This window comes from Heterocephalus glaber, unplaced genomic scaffold (genome assembly GCF_053883595.1).
Source record: "Heterocephalus glaber isolate CG9 unplaced genomic scaffold, H.glaber_assembly_v1.0 deba00001452, whole genome shotgun sequence".
In the NCBI taxonomy this organism is placed as follows: domain Eukaryota; kingdom Metazoa; phylum Chordata; class Mammalia; order Rodentia; family Bathyergidae; genus Heterocephalus; species Heterocephalus glaber.
This window is the reverse complement of record NW_028258302.1, coordinates 23,977,285-23,994,573: the sequence shown is the minus strand read 5'-3', so window position 1 is coordinate 23,994,573 and position 17,289 is coordinate 23,977,285. Positions and strand designations below refer to the sequence as shown.

General features: G+C 55.0%; 1 protein-coding gene across 1 annotated transcript in view; it reads right to left on the bottom strand.

Moving 5' to 3' along the window:
- Window positions 1–500: 500 nt before the first annotated feature.
- Window positions 501–17,289, bottom strand: part of Epha2 (EPH receptor A2) — a 31,056-nt gene continuing 14,267 nt past the window's right edge. Inside the window, exons 4-17 of the mRNA XM_004850361.3 lie at window positions 17,134–17,289; window positions 16,725–17,057; window positions 15,883–15,998; window positions 15,383–15,536; window positions 14,801–14,900; window positions 14,278–14,333; window positions 13,872–13,997; window positions 13,589–13,777; window positions 13,436–13,497; window positions 13,143–13,352; window positions 12,831–12,980; window positions 11,869–12,062; window positions 10,918–11,073; window positions 501–1,444 (exon numbers count right to left, since the gene is read on the bottom strand). Coding sequence (XP_004850418.1) covers window positions 1,339–1,444; window positions 10,918–11,073; window positions 11,869–12,062; window positions 12,831–12,980; window positions 13,143–13,352; window positions 13,436–13,497; window positions 13,589–13,777; window positions 13,872–13,997; window positions 14,278–14,333; window positions 14,801–14,900; window positions 15,383–15,536; window positions 15,883–15,998; window positions 16,725–17,057; window positions 17,134–17,289 — 2,108 coding nt within the window. The 3' untranslated portion in view covers window positions 501–1,338. The remainder of the gene's footprint in view (window positions 1,445–10,917; window positions 11,074–11,868; window positions 12,063–12,830; window positions 12,981–13,142; window positions 13,353–13,435; window positions 13,498–13,588; window positions 13,778–13,871; window positions 13,998–14,277; window positions 14,334–14,800; window positions 14,901–15,382; window positions 15,537–15,882; window positions 15,999–16,724; window positions 17,058–17,133) is intronic.

Sequence of the window (17,289 nt, the reverse complement as noted above, 5' to 3'; positions counted from 1 at the left end):
CCTTAGGGGTGAGCAAAGCATCTCATTGAGATTCCTGGTCATGCTTTCCATTTCTGGCTTCCGCTCCTAACTTGCTGTGAGCCCTGGACATGGGGCCCAGCCTTGGTTCCTTTTCTGTGTAATGGGAGCACCCACAAAACTCATAACAGTGCTGAGGCTCCAACAAGCCAGAACCTGTGAGGAGCTATTGCAAACCTCAGAGCTCCACATGGGTGGTGGAAAGAATATTTCAACAGCTCCAAGTCATTTGGGAGGGACGAGGACAGCTGTTCTCATCAATGCTCGCCTTGGAGGGGGATTGGGCCTGCTGGCCTGGAGGGTGAGCTCGGTGGGGCCTGGCCTCCACTCACTCCACCCACCCCCGCTCCCAGGTGACATGGCCCATCTGCCTGATGCAAGGAGCTCTGTCCAAACACTCAGGGGTGGGAGAGCCCCGCACCCCCACACCATATTCAGGAGTCCTCTCAGAAGCCCCCCACTCCCCAAACCAAAAGCCAGTATCAATTTGAGCCATCTGCAACTTTATTCCAGAGCAGAAATAAGTCATTTTCTAACAATAAATATAAAAAAATAATAAATTAAGGTTCAAAAAAAACCCAGTAAAACAAAATCATTAACACTGACAGAAGTCATCTAAAGAGGTGGAGATGGGTGGGCTGGCAAAGCCAGGGACTCCTGTAGCACACTGCCCACCCAGCCTGGAATGTCTGGCCCCAGCCCCGGTGGGGCCCCCTGCCACACACATTCTCTCCACAAAGTACAAAATGTATAGTTAAAAAAACCTCAGCACAACCAAGCACCCTGAGAGGGCCCCAGGAAAGCAAAAGACTGACCCATGAGGGCCGAGGACAGGTCCTAGGGGCCTGAGAAAAGGCACTGGAGGGATGGAGGTCCACTTCGGGGCTCGCTGAGCTGAGTTCAACGTCCGTCCTCTTGTCATGAGGGTTGAGGCCTGAGGTACCCTATTCGCTTGGCCGTGGGCCGAGCCTCCATCTTCCAAGATGGCTTCTCCCAGAAGAGGTGGAACGGGAGGTCAGTGTAGAAATGGCCCCTGTGCTGTCCACCGACTTGGCAGGGCTCCTGCCCTGGGAGATGCTGGGAACAGGATGGTGCCTGCTAAGTGCTCAGCAGGGGAAGAGGCTGGGCCCGGCCTCCTGGAGCAGCCTACCAGTTCAGGCCACAGTGTTATCCCAGGTTCCCAGTAGAGGCCTCAGTGTGGTCCATAAGGAACAGCTAGAAATAAATAAGGTCCTTGGTGGCCCGGCGAGGAGACGGCAGGAAGGGCACTTTGTTTCTTCAAGTATTTTTTTCCAGGGGGACTCAAGGCCCGGTCGGCGCTCAGATGGGGATCCCTACAGTGTTCACCTGGTCCTTGAGGCCCAGCAAGCTGTAGGCGATGCGCTTCTGGTGGCCCGGAAGCCGCACCCCAATCCTCTTGATGTCGCTGAGGGGCAGGAGGTAGAGAGAGGGAGTGTTAGGGCCCAGAGCAGGGGAGGGGGCTGGGCAGCACAGGGTGAGGTGGGCAGCTGGGGGGAACAGGGAGGTCAGAGGGGCGGGAAGTGGGGAAGGGGCCTTGGGGACCTGTGGGGTTGGGAGCATGCCGGTTAGGGAGGCCTGAAGGAGCCAGATCCTAGAAGCTTGCTCAGATGGCCAGCCATGGACAAAGTTAGGAAAATGGCAGACACATCCACTCTGAGTTTTCTCCCACAGTTAATCTTTGCAATTAATTGTGAAGTAAATAATCATTTCACCCTCGCACTGCAGATTAGTAAACTGAAGCTCAGAGAGGTGAAGTGACTAACCCCAGGTCACACGGCTAGGAGGGACCAAAGCTGGGAATTAAACCAGCTGTGAACAGCTGCTTCCCTTCCCTTTTTGCTGGGGAACTGAGTCCTCTCTCCAACAGCAGGAGGCCACTGCCAGCGGACTGGCTTCCAGGGACCCTCTGGGGGTGTTGCACATAGCCCCCCACCCCCCACCCAAGGTCTCTCCCTACCCCTGTCTCATTTCACCCTTCACTTTCTCCAATTCCCCAGCTAAGCAGGGGCCAGGAAGTCCATGCTGAAGGACCATCAAGGGTGAGCGCTCTGCTAGTATCTAGTGGGTAGAGCTCGAGGGTCAGGTGACTGGGTTCCTGTCTTCCCCTACGGGAACCTCAACTTCTTCATCTGAAAAGGGGGAAACTATGAGGCCTAAACCACCTCCCCCACCACCAACAGACAAACTGTTCCTTCCACATAAACTTTCCCAGGGGCTTCACATCCTAACCATATCTTTCTTTCCAACCGACAGACCCCAACTCCTGCTCCTGTGCCCCGATAAAAACACAATTTCGGTTGCCAGAGACAATAAACTTTCACTTTAAACTTCCTCTAGGCTGGTTATTCTGTTGGTTTCACCCCAGGTCTTTTCCGATCTAACATTTGGTGCCGACACCTGGGCATGTGACAGACCCCTTCCCTTTTTTTTTTTTGGTACTGGGGATCGAACTCGGGACCTTGCGCTTTCGAGACAGGCGCCAGAACCACTGAGCTAAATCCCTGGTCCCCCCTTCCCTTTTTGAGTCTGTGGCCCACTCTCCAATTCCCTTTCTCTGTCATCGGCAGTTTGCCTCCAGCCTCCACACCCTCTTCCCAGGAACTGTGAGCAGTGAGGCCAGGTCTCTTGTTGCTGTTGGGGGTGCCGCTGCCTCAGTCAGATCTGCAAGTCCTGGTGCTGGGCCCGACCTCTATCCACTGGGTCAGGGGACAGACACAATCGCTGGACACAGCCTTTTGTCTTCCCTTTCTCAGTGTCTGCTCCCTCGAGAACAGGATGCCTGTCCTCCTGAGTCAGACTTCCATTCCTCTGAGGAGTCCCCTCAGGCAGTCAGACCGGGCTCTCCACAATCCTCCCCAAGCCAGGGATGTCCTTGCTGGTGCCTTTTGGCCACTCTATCCTGGGGCTAAAGGGATATATTAAACCCCCAAAATTAATCTTCTGTAACACAGCCTAGAAAATGGGTCGTTTGAACTCATGCTCTTAACCCTGATAACTTCCTCCACCACTCTGGAAAGTGGGAAGTGGTCCCCTACATTTGGGCCTTTTTTGCCCTTCACGCTTGGCTGCCCCTTCACTCTGCTCTCCTTACCTTTCATCTTCCCACAGCCCGATGTAACCCAAGTGTCCCCCTCCTTCTACTGTGACACCCCCTTACCAGGCTTGGGCTTTCAACAGCCCTGGTCCCTGACTCTTTCCAACACTTTGACCCAGCAGACCACCCCCACCTAGAAGGCTCTCTCCTGCCTTAACCCCCAGTCTCCTACGCAGCCTGATTCCACCACACTCTCTCTTTGAGAGGTGGCTGGACCCAAGGGTCCCATCTGGGTTCACATCCCCTTCTCTCTGCCAGACTTTTACCAATTTGAAAAACACTTAGAGTCTTTCTCCATGAATCCTCCTCTATACTTCAAAGAATTCTAATATCTGACTCAGTCCTTCAACCTTACCTGGCAGGACATTCACATCATTCTCACTAGTACCTCTCTCCCTGAGGAGGGGGACAGGGTGTGGCAGGTGGGAGCCAGGGCAGCAGATGAAAAACAGGCTACTAAAAAACACGACTAAGGGGCCGGGGTTTAGCTCAGTGGTTCCACCACCTGCCTTGCAAGCGCAAAGTTTGATTGCCGGTACCAAAAAAGACAAAAGAAAGAAAGAAAAAAACCCCACTAAGGATCCTGGGGCAAGGGCAGTTTTCAGACAAGATCCGTTCTGGGTTAATCACCCTGACTGTGGACACTGGACATTATGTCTAGACTTCATAGGTTACATTAAAACAGTCCTCAACTAGGCAGCTCTCAAATTGGTTTGCTAACAAGATCACAGAAGTCTACTGGGACCAAATAAAAACCCAGCCCAGGGGCCGGGGATTTAGCTCAGTGGTTTCGCCACCTGCTGTGCAAGTGCAAGGATCTGAGTTTGATCCCCGGCACCAAAAAACCCCCCCAAAACAGCCCACTCATGGCTTCGATCACTGAGGCCCTTGGCTTCCATACCTGACTATTTCCCCAGTCTGCTGAGGGCCAGCTTTTCCTTAAACCCTACTTCAATCTGATATCTGAGCCAAACTTAAAAAGTTTGAGGATGAGCCCTAGATGCTCGTGGAAGACCTCAGGTTGGCTGCCTTCAAGGTGTTTCAGGGCTAGAGGACCAGGTTCCAGCTGATAAAGAAGCACATACCAAAGCCAAGTATCAGGTACGAGCCAAGGTTCTCACACCAAGGGGTCTTCTAAAAAAGAACCCCCCACACTGCCCGGGGATTTATAGTGGCACCGTGCCTGCCTTGCAAGACATGATCTCCGGTAGCACACAAAAAAAAGACACCACCACCCCCCTCCTCGGGCCCTGTTTTCAGTGTAGAAAAACAATACTGGGCCACACCGTGTTCTAGCCCACATCCACTGGAGAAACTGTGCCCCTCTGTGGTGGCACTCACTGGAAGATGGACTGTCCAGACTGTCTCCACAGAAGACAGAGCCACATGGGGCCCAGAGACATCCTCTCCTGGTCCCTTTCCCACAGACCCATTGGGAGCAGCTCTCCAGGCTCAAGACCCAGGGCACTGGCCCCCCATCCAAACTGGTGAGCCCAGGCTGACTCTCCACAGTGAGGATTAAGTTACACTGGATCCCAGAAGAACTCGACAAGAGCTCAAACACTCCTGGGCCCAGGTGAGACCCAAAATATGCTCCACCATATGTGGGCCCTTATCTTAAGATTGTTGTTATTGATTGGATCTGCCATCTGGGTCATCCACCCAACAGCATCCCACTGCCAACACAACCCAAGAACCCAAAACTGATCTTAGGGTTTTCACGTCTCTCTTAGTCTCGCTTCGTCCAATTCACCTTTGATCTCCTCTCTGAGCTAGAGTGGTGCCCCCCCACCCACTTTCTGGCTCTGTCTTTGTCTTTTTTTTTTTTCCTGGCTCTGTCTTGATAGACACCTTTACCTCTCTCATAAGGAACTATGGCTCCAAAACACTTTCTAAGCATTTTCCCCAAACCTCATTCTTCTGTTTCTATCTGTTAGTATAAACTCACCAGACCAACCTACCACCCCTGAGATATAACATCTATATCAACACTCTCCATTTTACCCATCATCGCCTCAACCCACCTAACCCACATTGACAAAGAGCTGCTGGCCCTGCCTCTCCCACTGCCATGGCTCCCATGTCGTCCCTACACAGGCCTCCACCTGGATCCAGGTAAACGTGTCCTGAGACCCTCAGACCTATCCATAAACATCTCTCAAACACCCACTCCTCCGAATGTGTAGGAACTCAACGTCTTCAGTAAAATTCCACCCTCATCATCTACAGACAGACTGACCACATGGGCACTAACCTGCCCAAGACCTACTGGGTCACCAGACTTACCTCTGTACAAGGAAACCTAAAAACAGCCCAACACTCAGTCACACAGATGGGCAACTCCCAGTACAAAATCACACTGCCGGGGTGCCATGTTCAGACCCTAGGCAAACAGTTCCCAAGCTGAAAAGCTACTGCGCTCAGCTCACACATCTAAGAGGACAAGGCTACTCCTTGTGTCTGGGTGAGGGAAAGCTGACTCCTCCCTGATAAGCAAAACAGAGTCAGGGGCTGGGGATTTAGCTCAGTGGTTCCGCCACCTGCCTCACAAGCACAAGGACCCAAGTTCAATCCCTGGTACCAAAAAAACCCCCCAAAAAACCAGCCACTGATTCCCTTTCAGGCCCCCCTTGGGCAGCAGGGGCCTAGTCACTCCAGGTTTGGACCACGCCTTGCACACGTCACCGAAGGATTCTAGGCCCTGTTCGGCCTTGATCCCTCTGCCTGAGTGACCACCAGCACCTTTCTCACTAGACCCCTCGACGAGCATAGAGACCAAAGGCACCTTCTTTCTCTGTGGCACCTCAGCATACTCCTGCCTGCCTACCGACTGGGCAGGTCCATGGACATTAGGATTTCCATCCCCCCAGGTAGACCTAGAGGGCTCCTAGCTGGGCCCACTTCTGAACAAGATGTTGACTCACGAAAGCAAAAGATCAATCCAACGTATGCCCTTCTGATAGGATTGGGAATAACAGCAGGGACCAGTACAGGGATAGCAGGTCTCACCATATCACTTACCTACTTCAACCAACTCTCTCTTGACCTCGCTGAAAGCCTGCAAGAGTTGGCACAGAGCCTAACAGCTCTCCAAAACCAAACACATTCCTTGGCATCCATGGCCCTCCAAAACCATAGAGGCCCTGATATTCTAAAAGCCAAGGAGGGAGCTCTCTTTGTTCTTGGAGGATGAATGCTGTTTTTTCGCTGAGTCTGGCATCATGTGAGATGCCACCAAAAAACTCACAAAGCCTCAGAAATCGAACAACGACACACTGAAACATGCTGGTTCTCCTCAATGACCACGAGGTGGCTGCTACCCTCCCAGGACCCCTCATAGTCGTGGTCTGTGTGTTAAGTTTCACTCCTTAGTCGATTTGTCGAAAGCTGATCCTCGTGCTATCCACTCCCTCACCACCCTGGTGCTGATGAGCCAATATCCCAGCCTTAGCAGACCCAGCCCGGCTCTAGACTTGGTCCTCTCCCTTTGACAAGGACCCCACTCAGCATGAAGCAGCCACTGGAGGAGGTGACTCACAACCCCAACCCTTAAAAGGCGGAGTTGGGCACCTAAACCTCCCATCTCTCCACTCCAAGAGACAAACTGCTCCTTCCACATGAACTACACTGGAGGCTTTGAGACCTGTTTATGACCCAGGCCTAATCACAATATGCTTCTTTCCAACCAACAGATCTCAACAACCTGCTTAGCCTGGCAACAACACCTCCCAATGAGAGCCCCATAAGGGACCTAGTCAACCAATCCCCCCAACCTGGACCTGTACCCCACTAGCTCAACTTCCTGCTCCTGCACCCCAATAAAAACACACTTCCGCTTTTGTTCAGGGCCAACTCCTGGACTTATGGCCCAGGTATACGTTGTCAGAGATAATAAACTTCCGCTTTAAATTTTCTTATGGCATGGTTTCGTCATGGGTCTTTTCTGACTTAACAGAAACAGTGCCTTAGGGGAGGGTGGGAGACCCCCCCCCAAAAAAATCTTTGGCAGTGGGGAAGGAAGCCATGCCAGGGAGCCCTGGGCTCCTCTCCCACCCCCATGAGGTTTGGCTGCCCTGGCCTCCCCGGCTGCACCCTGCACCCTCCATTCCCTCATAAAACCACTTATGCTCAGGAGCCCGCAAGCAGAACTTTTATTGTTAACTTTGGGAGTCTTCTCCTCCACCTTCCTCACCCACCAGCCCAAACCTATGAAAACACCCAGGTTTTTATGGGCTGTCTCCTGGCTGTAAACGGAGCTAATTATATGGTGCAAGCTCTATTTGCAATTCCGGAGACATGGCTTTCCCACAGGACGTGGAGAAGTGCTGAGGGGGAAGGGCAGACCCAGGTGAGGGGGTGTTGCTCCCACTGCAGCGGGACAGAAGTTAGACTTTGGGGAGAACTTCCTCACTGACCACCTGAGTGACACTCACTTCCCACCTTCATGGGTGACCCAGGGCACCCAGAGACGCCGGCCCTGGAGGAGGTGTCCCCACCCTTGCAGGTGTGGTAATGTGGAGGGGGAAACACTTATTCAGACCACCAGGGAAGGAGAAACTCAGGAGCCTCAGCAGCCCCAGGTCCACTGAGGGACAAGTGGTCCCAAGTGGTAAAGGCAGGACAGGGAGTCTGCATGTGATAGGGTCCCAGGACTCTGAGGCTCACTTTAAGAACCACTAGGGCTGGAAGTGGTGGCCTACCCCCAAATGCCAGCACTCTAGGAGGGTGAAGCAGGAAAATCTAAAGTTCAAAATCAAGCCAGGTATAATGGTGCACATCTGTTATCCCAGCACTCAGGAGGCTGAGGCAGGAGGATTGACGCAAGCTCAAGGCCAGCCTGAACTACATAGTGAAACTCTGTCTCAAAAAACCAAAAACCAAAACCAAAACCAAAAAAAACCAACCCCAAACAAAAACAAAAACAAAACCCAGCCTGTGCAACTTAATAAGGCCCTCTCTCGAAATAAAAAAATAAAAATAGAAAGGGGAGGGAGCTGGGTATGTAGCCCAGTGGGAAGGCCTTGAGTTTAACCACCAATACTGCAAAAAACCAAAAAAGAAATAAACAGACAAAAACAAACAAACGAACAAACAAAAAACAACAACAAAACATCGGGTTCTGGGAGCCCCAGTAAGGGAAAGGTGGGGATGCTGTCAGCCCCACCCTCCCCAGGGCCTGGGGCAGGCCTGGGGCAGGCCTGGGACACATGAGGTCCTCAGGGAGTGTGGCTGAATGCAGGAGCAAATGGATGCTTCCATGTGCCTGAGCATTGCCCAGGCCCCTCCCAGGGTGGGAGTGGAGTTTGCTTTTGTCTGTTTGGCCAAATTCTAGTCCTGAACTCACGAACTCACGTCAAAGCCTTGGAGGGTCTGGCTCTGTTGTCTCACCTCAGTTTCTTCCTATGTAAAATGAGGAGGCTTTGAAGAGTTGCTCCTGGGCAGCCAGCCCCCACCCCTAACTCTCCCACATAGCCACCCAAACCTTCCCTTTCTTTCCTAACCTCAAACAGAGCAAGACACTGGGATGAGGGTCACAGATGGGCCAGGCCAATGCCTCTAGCCCATCACAGACCATCCCAGCCTCAGATTCCCCTTCAGGGACACAGGAGTCAACTCCCTGCACAGAGGCAAGAAGACACATGACTGAGGCCACCTTCCTGTGGTCTGGTGTTTCCCTTGAGTGCTTGCAATGCTGGCCCTGGCCTGGGAAGTCACAAGGCCACCTGCTGAGTGCGGACTCTGGGTGGCAGGACAGAGCCCTGAGAAACCATGAGCGGCAGACGGCTCGCTCACCCAGCAAGCACCCCCTCGGCCCAAGGCCTACGCAGGTGGCGTGTGAGATCCTAAGACCCATCAACCTGTACCCTGCAATCCCACAGGATGCTGCCGGCTGTGGCCCTGAACTAGACAGGGCCTGTTGTCACACTGGGCACGTTCCTGGAGGGGCAGCATCCAATTGTTTCATCAGCTCCTCAAAAACCTCAAGAATCACTAACTTAGAAACCCAACCAGGTCTCAAATAGCACGGGGAATGCACAAGAAGAAAAGAGGCGAGGCTGTGGGACCTCGGAACAAGCATCCAGGCCCGGGAGAGGTCTGAGAAGCAGAGAGGCCAAGAGGTGGTGGGACACTGACCTCCAACCCCAGGCAAGAGCTGAATTCTCCTGCCACAGCCCCCTTCGGGATCCGTGTGGACAACAGTGTGAAGAGAGCTCTGGGATCCCCAGTTAATGGGAGAGAGGAAGAGGAGGCAGCTGAGAGTCAAACAGGTCCCGGCTCTGAGCACTAGCAGGCAGCAGGGAGAGGAGGGAGCCTGAACAACTTCCGGGCTTTATCCAGGCCCTTTCAAAACAACACAGCCTCCATCCATCCCAGAGCCCCGGCTATGGGAAAGGAATAGGCGAGGAGCACCCTAGGCTATTTTGGGACACTTCTGAGGACATGTGTTTCCTGTAAGTACTGTGACCACAGAGAAGTGGTGTCAGCCTCGGGGAGCCCTTGGGGGACCCTGGAGGCCCAGGTTCCCAGTGAGAAAGGTGGAGCCTGGGGACTGTAGCCTGTTGGCAGAAAGCAAGGGAGCGTGAAGGAGAGGAGAGCAACTCCTCAGCATAAGGGGCGCGTCATGGCACCCACGCGGTCTCCACTCCGGGAAATGGCCGCCAAGAGCAATGCTGGACCTAACCTGGTCAAGGACACCCCCTAGGAAGCAGTAGAGGTGGCACCTTGCACTTGGGAATGGCTATGGAGCCCAATGTGTGCCCTGCCGCTGGCTGGCAGTAAGAGATATCCTGGGACCTGTCTCCCCTCTCCACATCCCGTCCCTCCCTCTGCTCAGCTGTCCCTGCCTGATTCCCATCACCAGCCCTCCCCTAGGGCAGCCCATGGCCACAGGTCGAAGCCCTAGAGAATGCTCATGCACAGCCCAAATTTCAGAACTTGTGACCCAGAACCGTGAAAGGCCCAGCTGTCCCCTCCCTCCATGTGGTTCCCAAAACCTCCCAGCCCTGGGCTTGTTCCTGCCATGACCTTGGACACTGCACAAACTGGGCTATGGGGATCCTTGGCTATTTTTAGAGGCACAAAAGGCTAAGAGGATAATGTCTTCTCCCTCCAGGGACAAGAAGAGGTGTCCCTGCCAAGACCTTGCCGGGAAGGATGGTAATGCTGGAGCTGGGGAGGAAGAGCCAAACAAGGGGCACCAGACAAAGGGCAAATCGAGGGCCACTAGGCATAAGCGGCCCAGGAGACATATAAGGCTGAGAGTGGACCATGTGGGCAGAGAGGCCCTGGTGTGGCTGGCGGGCTGTCTCTCTCCTGGGCATCAGTAGGGCATCCTAGAGAGGAAGCTGCCCCTAGCTGGCTGGGTAACCTCTCAGCCCATTTCTCTACCAGTGATCTCCACAGTCTCTAAGCTCTAGGCCCTGGTTGCCCAGGTCTGGAAGCCCACTCTTTCTGGAGTGGCTGTGGGACCCTGGGCATGTCAGCACTTCCTATGCCCGTCTCTCGCCAGTCCCAAGGGATAGTCACAGGCCCTGCCTACAGAGTCCTCATGGGGACTGGTTCTGAGTGTACCCACACAGAGCTAGCACATGGCCAGCCCTCCATAAATGGCAGCTATGCCATTGTTACATTTACTCTTATTTTCCTATTCTGGAGAAAGAAGCAGGAAGGGAGGGTTCCCAGAGCTGCTGGCTGCTGGCCTGGTTCTGCCTTCCCCCCAAGCCTCAGAGAGAGAGATAGGGAAGGTGTGAGGCAGGAAGTGAGTCTGGGCAGGTGCTACTCACTCGTTGGTCATCTGCACCACCTTCTCGATGGTGGTGTAGCCGGCTGCCATGAAGTGCTCCGTGTACTGCTGCATCTTGATGGACTCCAGCCACTCGGACACTGTGCGGAAGGGGACGCCCTCCGAGCCACTGGTGCTGGGCAGCCGGATGGACACCCTGCAATAGGAACCACAAGCCTGCAGGTGAGGGGCTGCAACATCCAGCCCACCTGTCCCGAACGCTGCTGCTCCCTAAGGTCTACATTTTTTTTTTTATGTTGCAAAACAATTTTACTTCAACAAACAAATACATTATCCATTTGAAAACAATCCATGACAAGTAACTTGAACATTCTGAGGTCAGATATTCGCTTCCACACACTTATGTTCACAACTGCTAGGTGCTGAGAAAGTGGTACCAGGTCTGGTTTTGTTTGGTCACTAAGCTGGACAGTTTATGCGGCTGCCTGTGCCTCAGTTTCTTCATCTGGGCAGTGGGGAAGCCTGGCCAGGTAGGGCTCAGGGGGACTGCCCGGCATGCTGGAAAAACTCAACATCATCCCTACTGCTGCTCCTCCAGTCCTACTAGCAAGGCACCACCAGAACCCCAAATCAGGAACATAACGAGCACAGACTCAGGGACCTGGCCACTTGCCAGCCATGAAAGATGCTTAACCACCTGGTGTCTCAGGTTCTTCGTCTACAAAAGGGGATAATTATAGGACCATCTCTTGGATATTAAATTAGTTAAAACATGTTGAGTCTGAGCATGGGATGGGCACGTGCACCAAGAGTTGGTTTCTCCTGCTAATGGGACTGGTGCCACCCCTGTCTTGTCCAAGTGCAGCCTGGGCACAACTTCTGAGCCCCTTTGCCATTCCCTCGCTGCCCCACGTTGTCCACTATACCACAGTGGCTCAGGAGTGTGCAGGAAGAAAGTCAAGGCCACACAGGCAAAGGGCATGGGACTCACCTCGGGTCAAAGTCAGCCAGGGTCTTGAGGGAGTTGGGGGCTCGGATGAGCTTGTCGAGGATGCTGACGATGTCCGCAAACTTGGGGCGGCGGGCACGCTCCTGCTGCCAGCACTGCATCATGAGCTGGTAAATGGCCGAGGGGCAGTCCATGGGCGTGGGGAGCCGGAAGCCATCATTGATGGCTTTCATCACCTGGGAGGGGTCAGGATGGTTATGGCAGGACATGGTAAGAGCTATGTACAGACCCCTGGAAGGGCCTCCACACACACAGAGGTAGAAAAGGGAGGGGAAGAGAGCCCCAGAAACAGGATGACTCCTTACTTTTCTGTTTTGTAGTATTTGGGATTGAACCCAAAACCTTTGCCTAAACTACTTCCTACCCCTTTTATTTTGAGACTCGGTCTTGCTAATCTTTAAATTACTCAGGCTGGGTTTGAATTTGCAATCATCCCACCTTGGCTTCCCAGAGTGCTGCGATTGCAGGCATGCATGGCCATGCCTGGGTGGGTCTCCAGCTGTCCCCAGGGCACCATGCAGGGAGGGACCTCTACCCTCAGAGCCCCCAGGAGCAGCCGCTACGCTACGAGCCCAGCCAGTCTCTGGACTTCCCTTGGCCGGGGCTCTCTTCCCTGCCTTCTCTTCACCTGGCTCCCTTCCTCTGCTCTGGGTCCCAGCAGAGATATGACCTCTGGGAAGCCTCCTGGCCTCTGGCCTGCCTGAGGCCCAGGCACACGGGCATACATGTGCACATACATGTATACTTGCACATATGGATGCACACATCCACTCCCTGTTTCCTTGTCTTTGTAACTCTGGACTGTAAGCACTCCGAGTAATTGACTGAGGCCATGAGTGGTGTGTACCAGATGAAGATTAGCCCCCCACGCCCTGCTGCCCTGCCCTCAGAGTAGGGAAGGGGGAAGGGCTTCAGTACAAGCCGGTCTGCGAAATGGGACCCACCTCATGGTTCGACAGCTCCCAGTAGGGCCGCTCGCCATAGGTCATCACCTCCCACATGACGATGCCGTAACTCCACACATCACTGGCTGAGGTGAACTTTCGGTAGGAGATGGCCTCCGGGGCTGTCCATCGGATGGGGATCTTGCCACCCTGCAGAGGACGAAGCCCAGTCACCAGCGTCCCCTCCTCTGTGTGCCCAGAGGTGTTCTTGGCCTCTGGGGTCCTCGCCCCAGTGTGCAGGAGTGAGGTAGGGGACAGAGTGATGGCTCTGCCCCTGAGTCCCGTCCCAGTGATAACAGTTCCCCAACTCACACTGGTGGTGTAGGTGGCCTCGGGATCATCCTCCAGCACGCGGGACAGACCAAAGTCGGACACCTTGCAGACCAGGTTGCTGTTGACAAGGATGTTGCGGGCAGCCAGGTCGCGGTGCACATAGTTCATGTTGGCCAGGTACTTCATGCCAGATGCGATGCCCCGAAGCATGCCCACCAGTTGCAGCACACTGAACTCGCCATCCTTCTCCTGCCGGACACAGGTCCTCTGCTATCATCTGGGCACCTGGGCACCCGGCCCCCATCCTTGCCTGCCATTGATCACTTCCTTACCCGAAGGAACTTGTCTAGGGCCCCGTTCTCCATGTACTCTGTGACGATCATCATGGGCTTGTCTGCAGGGCATGGCACAGGTGTGAGACTAGGAGGGGCCCCAGGGCAGCCTCCATCCCCCTGTGGGTCGGGCCCCTCATCCCCGAGCCTCACATTTGGAGATGACACCCTCCAGGCGGATGATGTTATGGTGGCTGAACTGGCCCATGATGCTGGCCTCACTCAGGAAGTCCACCCGCTGCTTCTCCGTGTAGCCGGCTTTCAGTGTCTTGATGGCCACAGGCACCTCCTTCTTCCCTGAGGACGACTTCAACGTCCCCTTGTACACCTCCCCAAACTCTCCTGTGGGTAGGCAAGGCAGGGGAGCCCCCCAGTCAGGCCAGGCGACCCCAACCCATATCTCCCACCACCTGCCTCTCAGAAGCGCCAGCCTCACCTGCCCCGATCACCTTCTGCCGCGTGATGCAGGACGGATGGATCTCGGTGGTGAACTTGAGCACAGCCTGGTTGGGGTCTTCATATGTGTGGGGGTCCACGTATGTCTTCAGGGGCTTCAGTTGTTCTGCAAAGGGGAGGGGGGACACACACAGCTCAGAAGGGGTCCCTGGGCAGGCGAGGCCCTAGGGGTGGAAGAAGAGGAGGAAGCCACATCACCCAGGACCTCAGGAGATGTGGACTGGGCTGTGGGGCATGGACCTCCTGGTTGAGCCCCTAGAGTGAAGCCTCTGGGCCCCACCCCGAGCCCAGGAGACAAATGGCTATCCCCACCTCTGGCACAGAGCTGGGAAGGCTCTGGGGGCAGCAGCAGCAGGGCCCAGCTTGCAGCAAGGGCTCCATCGTACCTGACTTGGAGAAGTAAACATCCTCTGAGGACTGGCGAGCACGGAGTCTCTTCCTCCTGAAAGACCCCAGGAGGACAAACACACAGGTGGTCAGCAAGGCCTCCCAGACCTCCCCCTGTCCAAGGGTGTGGTGTGCTCAGCCCTCTGCTCAGTGTCCCCTGCCGGCCAGAGGGTGTGGGGCACGCAGAGGAAATGAGCAAGCCAGGACTCACGCTTCAGATCTACGCCCCATAAGTAGCCATAATGAGGGCTTTCCTCATGAGAGCTGCCTAGCACTTCCGGCTGGTGTTTGGATGAAGTGTGGACACACCATTAATAACAAGAGCAGAGATAATGACCATCACAGCCCACCGTGTGCCAGGCACTGTGCTAAACACGGACAGCTCACCACAGCCACAAATCACCCAGGAAGCAGGGATTAGAATAGATTAGATTACTGTGGAGCCCATTTTCCAGATGAGGAAACTGAGGTTCCTGGACCTGTGTGTCCTACCCAAACCTGGATATGGATTCTCTGACCAACCTGCGGTGGATGAAGAAGCCGATTCCAGCCAGCACCAGGAGCAAGACAACACCGACGGACACACCACCAATCACTGCCATGTTGCTAGATCCTTCCAAGGCTGCTGGGAAAGAGCAGCTAATGACAGGAAGCCCTTCACCCCAAATCATGACAACACCCCTGGCTGTACACAAGACCCATGTTAGGGATGGAAGACACCTGGGTACCTGCTGTGTGCTGAGTGCTTTGACACATGAAGTCCCAGGGGGGAAATTCAGTCCCATTTCACAGGCAGGCAGAGGGGGCTTCCAGGATCTCACTACAGGGATTCCTAGGCCTGGGGGACCCTAAACTCGGGCTCTTTCTGTGATGCTCAATCTGAATTCAGTCCCACCAAGCCAGAAGTATAGACTTCCTCCTCATAACATGGCCCTGGTCCCCACACCCCCAGCCCGAAATTCTGCCCCTCCCTAGCTCCACGGGGCTGTCCCTGACCCCAGCTGGCGGGGAGGGTGTTTCTAAATTCCTAGACCCACTTGCTCCTCCCAGAACATTCTGGGTCTCAGGGCCTCAGCCTGGCTCATGTCCTGGTCCCCTACTCACACAGTGTCTGGAACTCGTGCTCCTTGCTGCCAGCCCCCTGACCCTCCTGTGTCAGCGCCTGCACCTGGACCAGATAGGTGGTGTCCGGAGCCAGGTTTTTCAAGGTCACAGAGAAGCCCTCGGTGCGGTGCACATTGTAGCTGTTGGCATCCCCCTGTGCATACCAGGGAGCAGGCAATGAGCGAGGGGCAAGGGCCCCCTAGCCTCCCCAGCAAGGTGGCTCCCCTAGACACTCTTCTCACAAAGGAGGAAACCGAGGCTCAAAAATTCGACTTGCTCAGCTCAGAGCCAGCAAATGCACAACCCAGGACCCCTCGCCCCTCGATGTCTGATCTCAAGCACATCTCTAACAATGCCCGCTGCATTGCCCCGGGAGGCTCCAGACCTGTTTCCCCAGCTGCAGAAGGGAGCCTCCCCGAGTCCCCGTCTGCTTTAGTAAACAAACACCTGTGTAACCAGCTGTCCCCTGCCCTGGGCCCAGTGCAGCCTCAGTGAGTTACCTTCTTGTGATAGGTGATCTCATACTTCCACACGCGGCTCCGCTGTGGCACAGGGATGCTCCAGGTGATGGTCAGCGAAGTGGTGGTGCGCCCCTCCAGCCTCACTTTGGGGGGCTCTGGATGGGAGAGAGGGTGAGGGAGGGGAGTGAGGAGCCACCAGGGCAGGGGTACCAGTGGACCCAGAGCCAGCTGCTCCCATAGCCCTCACTCGAGACCCCACCCTGGGCACTGGGCATGGTAGTTCACACCTGTAATCTGAGCACTCAGGAGGCTGAGGCAGGAGGATTGTTGTGAGTTCAAGACCAGCCTGAACTACATAGTGAGAGCCTATCTCAAAAAAACAACAAAAAGGGCTGGGGATTTAGCTCAGTGGTTTTGATGCCTGCTGCACAAGTGCAAGGACCCTAGTTTGATCCCCGGAACCAATAAAAAACAAAAACAAAAAAAAACAAAAAGAGAGGGTACCCTGGGACCCTAACTTCCAGCTCCAGACTCACCATAAAGCCTTGCACCCCACGAACATCCTTGAGCTCATAATAATAAAAGCTAAGGAACAGGAGAGCCCCACTGAGCTCTTGGCTGGACCAGGCACTGCTCTAAGAGCCTTAAATAGAATGCTTCAGTAAACTGTCCCAACAGCCCTGTTGTTGCTCCCACTTTACAGGTGAGAACACCATGGCCCAGAGAGGCTAGGTAATTTTGCCAAAGTCACACAGCTCCAGAGACAGCCCTTTCAACCACCCTGTCTCTGGACACAGCTGGCCCCTGGTGTCCATCCTCCACCTCCTCACCAAGTCCCACCTAGGCAGGGACCCCAGGCACAGCCACCACTGCAGCCTCACCTGTCTGGTTGATGCTGACACTGGCAGTGCGGAAGCTTCTGCTGGTCACCAGCTCCGAGACGCCATTGCGGGCCTCAACCGCAAAGGTGTAGTTCATGTGCGGCTCCAGGTCACTGACCATCACGCTGGTGCGGGTGAGGGCGTGTGGGGGCTCCGAGTAGCTCACACTGGCCTCACAGGGCCCACACTCGCCGGACTCCGGCCAGCACTGTTCGCAGGTGACCCTGTAGACGATGTCCTCGCGGCCCCCAGTGTCCTGCGGTGGCGTCCAGCGCAGCTCCACCTTTGCACCCCTGCCCATGGCCGTGAGGAAGTGCGGGGCGGAGGGGGGGCCTGCACAGGGCAGAGGTCAGTGTCTGTCACTGTCCCATCATGCTGGCCACCCTCCCCGACCCTCTGCGGGACTCACGAGTACAGGGTGTGGACAGCGCGTCCTCTGGGGCCCGGAAGTAGCCTTCCTCACATGCGCAGGAGGTGGCACCTTCGGGGGACGGCAGCGTGTGCGCAGGGCACTCCAGGCAGGGGCCCTCAGATGCCTGGGACTTGAAGAATCCCGGTGAACAGG